The sequence below is a fragment of the Anarrhichthys ocellatus genome, unplaced genomic scaffold, assembly GCF_004355925.1.
Source record: "Anarrhichthys ocellatus isolate YVR2014 unplaced genomic scaffold, GSC_Weel_1.0 scaffold33, whole genome shotgun sequence".
Classification (NCBI taxonomy): Eukaryota; Metazoa; Chordata; class Actinopteri; order Perciformes; family Anarhichadidae; genus Anarrhichthys; species Anarrhichthys ocellatus.
Window position 1 is genome coordinate 4,103,638 of NW_022280063.1, and position 10,040 is coordinate 4,113,677.

A 10,040-nucleotide genomic window follows, 5' to 3' on the forward strand; every position below is an offset into this window, starting at 1 on the left:
TATATATATATATATATATGTATATATATATGTGTATATATATATGTATATATATATATGTATATATATATGTATATATATATATGTATATATATATGTATATATATATGTGTATATATATATGTATATATATATGTGTATATATGTATATATATGTATATATATGTATATATATGTATATATATGTATATATATATATATATATATATATGCAGGGCTTTCCTTTTGTCTGTAAAATCTGTGCTGAAAGATGTGTGTTGAAATGTGGTGGTCGGGGTGGCAAAGACTCCTCAGTTCTTTAGTTGGTCTTAGCTGAGGTTTCTTGCACATTTAGTGTGTAGCTTTTTGCATCCTAAAACATGCAAGTGCCTTAACATCTTGCCAAATGTTTTAACATGCGGAGGGGGTGTTTCATAAAGCAGTATTACCTTTTAGGACAGATGTACTAAATCTGACCTAAAATGCGAGGGGAAACCATTTCAGACAAACTGGTCCCTGTCACACATGAGCAGCACAATCTAACAACCACACTGAAAGTTCTTCTCCAGTAGTCCCTCATTACTGGTGCACTGTGAAGACAATAATCAGAGTGAAAGCACATCAAATGTATCCCAAAATGTACAGCTCAGACCTTTATAAATGTATCTGCACTGTATTTGTTCACCATGTGCTTTTAATTTTTCAAATTTCCATTTTGAAGGGTGTTTTATCAGTATTTCTATATATTTGGACATCATTGTGTCACTTTTACATGCTAAGTGACAAAAACAACTAATAGAGAAGTACCAGGAAAAGAGTCATGCTATAAAATACATTCAGGACCTGGAATCCATTTTTTTTTTTATGAGGCTCTTGAGCTTATCTGATCACCGAACCCTAACCTGAAGGTTGATACAACAGGTTGTAAAGCATGCAAATAAATGTATTTATTTATAGAGCATTTTTTTTTAACAAAGTTACAAAGTGCTTCACAATGAATTTGGGACTGTTAATAGGGCCCTGCCAGAAGATCCCAGGCAGCAGTCAGGCTCATAGGGAGTCAGCCGGTGGCAGATGTAGGAAGGAGCCAGGCCGTAGAAGGCTTTAAAAAACTTAACAGTCTGAAATACAGCTTTTAAAAACCAAGTAGGGATGAAGTCTGACTGATGTTGGATCAACGGGCTGGCTATGGGACAGATCAAAGTTTATGGTTTTAATGAGAACTTTGGGATTGTGATATGTGTTCCTTTATTCTTTAATTGTGTAGTACATTAGATGTTATAGAGAGGCAAGGGAGTCCGAATTCATCCTTTTTTCCACTTTTGTTCTGCCTTCCTGAATTGATGAGGAAAACAATGAGAAAATAAAAGCACTATAGTGCCCATCATGCTGATATAGGAATTAACTCTGGTGCGTTTCCTCAAGGTATACTACCGACGGGAGCGCGGCTTGCATGACACAGAGGAGGAGACGGAGCAGCAGGAGCAAGTTTTGACGTTCAGTGGGAATCGAAGCGAGGGACGCCTGCCAGGCCTCCAGCCTTACAGCCGCTACAACCTCACCATCAGAGTCCTTAATAACAAAGGAGAAGGGCCTCCCAGCCCCAGCAAGAAATTTGATACACCTGAGGGAGGTGTGTATGTCTGATGTTTTCTGCAGGCCTAAAGCATCATACATGTAGAAGATGTTTTATTTTCTGCACAGCCACCATCTTATATATAAATGCTGAGTGTCATTATCGGTCCTGTGCAACATTCAGATTCTGACTGTGGTTCTCCTTTTGTTTTCAGTCCCAGGGCCTCCTTCTTTTCTGAATGCTGTAAACACTAGTTTAGACACTCTCACTCTGGAATGGGGCCCACCAAGGAACAACAATGGCCGGCTCGCTGGGTACACACTGAAATACCAACCAGGTAGGCTCACCAGCTGCCTGACACACTTCCTGTTGTAACACACACAGTATTATGAGGCATCTGTGTAAAGGACAAACCTTTACTTTAACCTCTTCTCCTTTCAAAAACACCATCTCTGCAGTCAACACCACCAATGAACTGGGGCCAGTTAAGATCATGGCCTTGCTAGCCAACGAGACCACCATTACCCTGGGCAACCTGAACTCCAGCATGCTCTACAAGTTTTACTTAAGTGCAAAGACGATCAAGGGCTCCGGCCCCATCATCACAGAGGAGGCCTTCACAGTCATGGACACAAGTAAGTTATTTTAGGCATTTAGCTCCATCCGTAATACGTTTCAAGCACAGTTGGAGGAAAAGGTTGAAGTCCTATATCAGTGGGATTTAAGTGCCTGGGTCAGAATCACAGTGCTCTGACAGATATTAAGGATTCCTGTGAGCTTAAACGTACAACCATGAGGTTAATGCATTCCACACCTTATACCCCTTCTATCTCTTTCTCTCCTTTCTTCTCTCTGAAGCCCGTACTCAGCCCACTGTAGAGATGGGCAAAGGTAACCCAAGTTTGCCACTGGAAACACCTGCATGTTATCCGTACCACTAGATACGGAAAAAAAAGCTTAGCATAGATTTTGTCTTTAGATCGATTATCCCTGCATGTTACTAAGGTAGCATGTCTAAAAAATGTGACAGTGAATAATTAGGATTTACTGTAAATGTGACAGACGTCCGTGGCATCTGCAAAACAAACCATGCTTGTGTCCAGTTCTGAGAGAACAAGTTGTACTGCAACATAAGTTAAAGTTACTGTGAGGAACTTTTAACTGGTTATGACCTACATATAGGTAAACCAGACCATCAACGAGAAGATTGGCCTTTTTCTGAATAGTTATTTGCGTCCGATCACGTGCAAAATCCTGCAGTCTGACCAGGAATCGGGAGAACCAGAAACAGGACTGCGCGGGGCAGACTGTACCACCGTACTGCATTAAAATGAGAGGTTTTCTAACGGGACTCTGGTGCTCAGAAACACTACTCCGTTTGTACACAGGAACCGCCAAAATCAACACAAAATCAAAGTTCCTCGTAGTAGCTTTAAAACACTGGATTTTTAGAATTGGTCGTGCTTGTAGTCTTTACTTCTCGTATCTTCGATGAACATGTTAACATCATTAGAAGTCTCTCGCATGATGCTTGTGAATGTTTCAGTCCAGCACTAACGCAAACGTTATCTGCTGATGCTATAAACCGTTGGATTGTGTCTATGGATTTGATTTAGATAATATGCATGCTGCAGTGCTGTGATTCAGAGTTCATTTTGTTCGCATACTGAACAAGGCGCTTATAAGCTCTCTCTGAATCTCAGGATTAAGAGGTGTTGCATCATGTTTTGAATCAGCATGTCAGGAGCAACTTTCTCTGCGAAAACACACCGGCTCTGCAGTTCACTTGTATGCTGTCTACTGTGTTGTGTACTGTATGTGTGTTGTCTCACTATTTTCCATGTTCTTTCAGGCCCTACAGAGCCCCCTCACCCAACCTCCCCCATCACTCAGTCTCCGCATCCCCCGTTTCACAAGGGTACAAGCACTCCCTGTATCCCCGTCTACCTCCCAAAATATCTTCACGTATTTTCTGCCCTGCAAAAAATGGTCCATCTATGCAAAAAAAAAAACACGCTAGTTTTATTAATAGGGAAAAAAGAATTGATACATTTTGACAAGTTAAGAGGTTGATTCCTGTTGGATTTCTCTCACCTAACACTTGTTTTAGAAGAAAGAAGTTCTTGCTGAGATGGCCATTTTTTATAACAAATCTGTTTCTATGCTGTTGCAGGATCTGACACTGCTTTCAAAGTTCTTTTGTCATGTGATAGAAAACAACCAAATGCTCGTAAATTGAGGCTCTGGTCAGGTGTATGGCATTTAAAATCTAATCCTCAAACTGTTAAAAACAGACGTGGAGTTCCTTTTTATTCTTAAATTTGGCTGCTCGAAGAACTTTGGTTACAGGAGCAGGTTTTCACCTAGTTTGGTAGATTTGTATCCACCAGCTTTATCCTAAACACAGGTGTAATGTATGATGTTTATTTCTTTGTTATTGTATTGATACTCGCTCCTGTACTTAACAGGACTTGTACTTAAATACTGCTCCATATAGCAGTATTTAAAAAAGGTTTTATTTTACAGGACTTTGTCAAATTTGGTACATTTTTGGAATTAAAGCTATTGTTTTTTTCCCTCTCTTGTGTGCTCAGTGCCGCCTGTCGGCCCTGCATTTGGCAAAGTTAACACGTCCATGTCGGAGGACGGTGCAGTGATCAGTTGGGATTACTTTGGACACCATAAGAATGTATATGTGGAGTATATTGTAGAAAACAGTAAGGCTTCACTTTGTATTCACTGTCATCCCAAAACACCAGTGCATGTATCGATTGGCTGTTTATAACTCGATCAATCTGATCCGTAATAATGTAACCATCAAAACGGATGCTGAAATACCATCATTCAAATAATTATTCTCCCCAAAGGCTCCCTGAATCTAATTCCTCTCCATCCGCTCCACTACTTCCAGGTAAAGAGGACTGGATAAAGGAGTTGGTAAACGGTTCACACTGGCATATGATAAAAGGTTTAAAGCCGGGGACGTCCTATAAGGTGCGTGTGGTAGCTAGAGACCCGGCTGACCCGACGGTCCACAGCACAGACGAAGTGTTGGTTGCGGTGCCAGGTGAGGCGGCATGCCTCAGGATAGACGTCTATGTGGTTCATCTTTTTGTCTCATTTTCCCATCGCCTTTCTGTTCCAGCACTCTCATTATCAGAGGTACGATGCTGTACTCAGACATGAATGTACGGTAGTTAGTTTGCTAGTTAGTGTACAAAGCATGTCTGGAGTTGCCATCAAGTCGGTCTGATGCATGTCACTTAAAATCATCACTAAGAGGTTCATTATTTTACTGTTTTTTTTTCTTTTTGTCCAGTTCACAGTGCCTTAACGACCATTGCATATTAACCCATTTTATAATTTAATTTCTGTGTTTACAGCCTCTTTTAATCTCAGTGTTGCTCACCATGAAGAAAACTGTTTCCACCATTTTAGCTGCCTGGATGTGGACTGACGGTTATGCTCACTGCTTGTCTCCATCTTTCCCTCCTTTCTGTGTGTCTAGCTGTACCCAGCCGACAGGTAGACATTGCCACCCAGGGCTGGTTCATTGGCCTGATGTGTGCCATCGCTCTCCTCATCTTGGTCCTTCTCATAGTGTGCTTTATCAAGAGGAACAAGGGTGGAAAATATCCAGGTAATGCACACAAAGTCATTTCAAGCTTGTTCACATGGATGGATGGAAATTTGTGAATACATTTTTTTTAATTTAATGTGTGTAATCTGACAGTGAAAGAGAAAGAAGATGCTCACCAAGACCCAGAGATCCAGCCTATGAAGGAGGATGATGGGACATTTGGAGAGTACAGGTGAGAGATGGATAAGAAGACTCGCATCCGGCTAAAATAGGACCACAGCATACAAAGATTGGTTTTGGATTCGTTGTGTCCTAAATTGACTGTTTGTATGTAGAACATTTTACCAGGCTGCAGAGAAACTCTCTCCACCAGACTCCATTACCAAACACTCCATAGAGGCAAGGCATACATCAGCACTTCTCTTGATTCTTATGACCAACTCACACTGACATTAACCAACACAAGCTTTGTACAAATGTCCATTTTAACAAGTCAGTTGTATTGCTAACCATTCTTAAAACAAGTTTATTACAAATTCCATTATGGTGACGTAGTTTTTCGTTTTTTAATCATAACATTTTCATGTTGTTCTTGGAATATTGAGTTTTTTTTATGACTTATGGCTCCTCAGGAACAAGCTTTAAATGTTTCCATACGCATGCTTCTGTCTTTTCTGTGCATACAAAAATAGACGCTCATTCCGGTCCATGAATTGCTTTTCATGTGTCCTTCCATTCTTATCTTTGTTTTTTTGATGGGTTTAGGTCTATGGAGAGGTAAGACGAGATGTCGCTAAAACCAGCATGCAATTCTATAAAACACCCGCAAGCTATGTCTCTGACTTGAGTTAATAAACTAAAAGCAAGGAGAAAGCACATCAACTGACCTGGTTGACTATGTCGTCATACTCACTGACATGTCCAAACCATAACCACAGTTCCAACATTAATACGAAAAAATGACTGCTTCTAGTTCTTCAGCTTCCTTCATTTTATTTCGAAAATACAAATGCATTGAGCTTGCCTAGTCTTAACTGGAACCGGACATTTTTAGACTTTATTTATGGAAAAAGACTGAAAAGTACGAGTGCATTTTTGATTATGCATGTAAACTGAAAGCATACTGGTTGATTTCATTACAGAAATTGTATATAAAAGGTAAAGTAGTGCAAGAGACTGAACCGCACGCATTTTCAAAATCTTTAGCAGTGGTCACCAACCCTAAAGCAGCATCCAGATGTAAAACGGCACTAACACTGTATATAACTCTATGAAATACTGTAGATGTAGCTGAGCTGCTCCACTGTACAAGTACACAGTGTCATGTTTCAGGCATCCCGTTGTTACTGTGCATTATAATAACCCCTTGTATAATGAAGAGTTGTGTATATGTTTGTCAACTTCATGTTGCTCTACTAGCACATTTGAACCAAATTGTGTACACAACAGCAATGTATTCTGTCACATACAGTACATGTGGTATTTGTGCAGTGGAAAAACCAGATTACTCATACTCGATGCTCGGATAAAAGCCGGTCCTGGGTGACAACAGGGTTATTGACCGCTGCGGAAAACAAGTTGAACAAACTGCCTTGATTAGTTTCTCAGTAACATTCCTCCCGACCTTTTTCCGGCCCTTTTGTAGTGACACAGAGGACCACAAGCCGCTGAAGGGCAGCCGGACGCCGTCCAACGGGACGGTGCGCCGCGACGAGAGTGACGACAGCCTGGTGGACTACGGGGAGGGCGGGGACGGACAGTTCAACGAGGACGGCTCCTTCATCGGCCAGTACAGCGGCAAGAAAGAGAAAGACACGCACGAAGGCAACGAGAGTTCGGAGGCCCCGTCGCCCGTCAACGCCATGAACTCGTTTGTCTAACGAGGGGCCCGCGGCCTGGCTGCGACGGTCGCTACGGCCACTCCTTGTCACCCTGGCAAGTGTGACCATCCCCTGTGGTGACATTTGCTAAGGTGACTGTCGTTGTGGGCACCTACTTCCACCACGATGGCTGTCACTCTGGTGGCACCTTCTTATGGCTACCTGTCACCAAGACTGCTGACACGCCCCTCATCTCCACACCCGCCAGCCCCCCTGTCACACTGTGACCTCTTCTTATCTGCACACACACTCAACATGGCAAAGACACCGCATCCCCCCATAACCACTGAAAGAAGGTGTGAACCGAGGGATGTGAGAACTCCGAGAAGAGGGAAGGAGAGAGGAAGCAATATAGAAAAGCAGAAGGAATGTACCAGAGAGTTATACCACTCAGACTGAGCAGAAGTGTGTGCGTGTGTGTCTGTGTTAGTGCCATTTGATCTCCTTTGCGAATATACTAAACATGATGTATCCAAATATAGATTTTATCAAAGTACAGTACGTGACATGCAGGCAGGCAAATATGCATTGAATCACGTTCGTAAACATCTGCATGGAGTAAATCATGATTCTATGAAGCATTTTGACCACCTTCGTGTTGCAGAGGTTAGCTGTGTGTTCAGACCTGTATATGGTTCACGCCTACTAGCGACTGGGTATTCCTTTTATTGTTTGAGTCAGTGTTAAATGGCGTATGATATATAGAGGAAGAAATGGTCTTTGGCAGGGTCTTTTTTGATACCGCTGGGAAAATGTGTGACTCAAAAATGGAGGCTAGCATGTCTTTTTGAGACATATGAAGTGTTTGTATATAAGAATAATATTTCAAGGTGGGGGTTATCCATTTGTAGTCATTGGAAACCTGGCTTGAAACACTTTGAACACAGCGTTCAGTCACCAGCCAGCCAGCCAACCAGAACTCCCACACTTAATCCAATTAGCTTGTTTTTAGCCACATGTTTTCTCAAGCTTTCTTTTATTGCTTGCCTTTCTTTTTTCTTTTTTTTTGGCTTTCCCCTCCCGATCCGTTACTTTTACACCGAGCCTATGCTTCCTGCTACTGAGCACCAACTGAACACAAGCGGAGCTGTGATTGATCCAGTGTCATTATCAAGTGCTTCCACCCCCCCCGAATTGCGGCCACTGTGCAGCCTTTTCTCTTAGGCGATCGTGGCATTGACAGAGCGACCCAACAGTGTCTCCAATGCCACTTCTGTAATAGCAGAAAGAGAGAGGAGAGGATTACGTACAATGGGTGCACCTGAACAGGGTTAAGTGGTACACACTTTAGTTTCCGGATGTTTAGATTTTGGTGATCAACAAACCTCTCAGCGCAGTTTCTAGTGCCTTCGTAGAGAACAGTGACTTAGACCCACAGAGTTACATCCCTCTTCATACATGGGACAGACCTGGGATCAGTGCAGTTCCTAAGACTCCATGAATATTTTGCATACAGTCTACCACCCCATATTACTCACAAGACAACTGGGAAGAACTCTGTTTTATAATGTGTTCATAAGGGCACATTAAAGCTTTATCTTGTGTGATCTCAGTTTGTGAAGCATCCATGTGGGCTTACGAACTTAAAATAGCCTCTTTGAGTCTCACTTTGAGGTCCAGGGATCCTACACAGGTGTGAAAGCTAATTAAAAAGTGAATTTAAATTTTTTTTTCCTTTTTCACACTTGTACACTGGTATTAGTCGTGAGGACTAATTTTCAGCTATGGATTGTTATGGCCTTGTTGACAATCATACACTCAGTTATCATCAGCCCGTATACAAACACACCGGCAGATCATACCATCCCGCTATAGGAGTTAAAGCAAATGTGTGGGATATTAAAAATGTGTAGGAAACCTGAGGTCAGAGCATATTCATGTCAAACATTCTCCTCCTAACATTCATCTTGAGGTGGAGCCCCTGCTCCAGCAGCACTAAACTACTGCCAACCTACTCACCAGGTAACTGCCAACGGGAGCCAGACTCGCCCTCTGGCACAGACTACTGTTGGAACGAGACTTACTGTCACTGGTAGCACTTAGAAATGAAAGGGGTCGGAGGATTGCGTAATGATACGGAATTGTGGAAACAAGTATCTGTTTATGTGGATGAAAATATTGCTTGTTTCACTGCAAATGGTAAACACACTGGTGACTTTGGTTTATGCATTTAACCTTATATCTGTGTATGTTGTCTCGTTCTGAGCGCAGCACTCGGTGAGTTTTCTATTCCTGTAAATGAATGAAGCTTGTGTGTGAATGTCTGGGTGCACAAGTGCGCGTACAGTGTGTGTCTGTGTGTGTGTGTGTGTGTGTGTGCGGCACATGCATGGTACTGTGTTACAGCGTGCGTGATGTATAATATCACTTTTCCATGGATAACGGTCTTTAATTCGGATGTGTGTGTCTTCTCTCAACGGGAGATACGAGAGCTTTTTTTTTTTCAGAGAACATTTCCACGTCTTAGGTTTATCATAACTTGCATCAAGTTTTTACGTTGCGATGTGTCAGCTTTCCACATGTAGATATTTTGTTGTATTCAGTAAATAATGGCTTGACTTGAGAGCAGATGTTTTTGAGGTCAGAGTTGAGGGTTTGACCTCAAATTGGCCCAACTGCATTTTGGGTAGGAGGGGTGTTGCGTGGGATGAAGCTCTTTACAGTTTTCACTTTTTCATTTGCTGTGAACTTTATTTTACTTCATTTTACTTTTTGATCTTGTCAGGTGAATTTGCTAGCTCAAATGTTTAGCCTATCAGGTATCAAAGGAGATTATTTAACTTGTGACTGAGCTCTTGTGACACCTGTATTGTTTCTGTCTCTCACAGTTCATGCACCTTTTCTGTATTTTTTATAAAAAGGCACACACTTAAACAGGATGTCATTTCAAGCACATCCGTGCAACTATTTTACGGCTACATCTGGCGTCCGAACGCAGAACGCTGGAAAACTGTTGTCCCAAAATAGACATCCGATGAAACTGGCGCATCCTTTTTAAGAGTGGGCACCTACAAAAAACAACTAA

At 41.9% G+C, this 10,040-nt stretch overlaps 1 protein-coding gene across 10 annotated transcripts in view; it reads left to right on the top strand.

Moving 5' to 3' along the window:
• The window catches only part of nrcama (neuronal cell adhesion molecule a), a 53,188-nt gene extending 43,587 nt beyond the window's left edge, over positions 1-9,601 (top strand). For 2 of the 10 annotated variants that reach the window (XM_031865591.1, XM_031865592.1), the window contains 10 exons: positions 1,405-1,612; positions 1,770-1,892; positions 2,014-2,190; positions 2,414-2,446; positions 3,408-3,473; positions 4,150-4,272; positions 4,467-4,622; positions 5,064-5,195; positions 5,289-5,367; positions 6,781-9,601. In XM_031865591.1, the coding sequence (XP_031721451.1) occupies positions 1,405-1,612; positions 1,770-1,892; positions 2,014-2,190; positions 2,414-2,446; positions 3,408-3,473; positions 4,150-4,272; positions 4,467-4,622; positions 5,064-5,195; positions 5,289-5,367; positions 6,781-7,015 (1,332 nt within the window). In that variant the 3' untranslated portion in view covers positions 7,016-9,601. The other 8 variants (XM_031865596.1, XM_031865598.1, XM_031865600.1 and 5 more) reach the window with 6 other exon arrangements.
• The last annotated feature ends 439 nt before the right edge of the window (positions 9,602-10,040 follow it).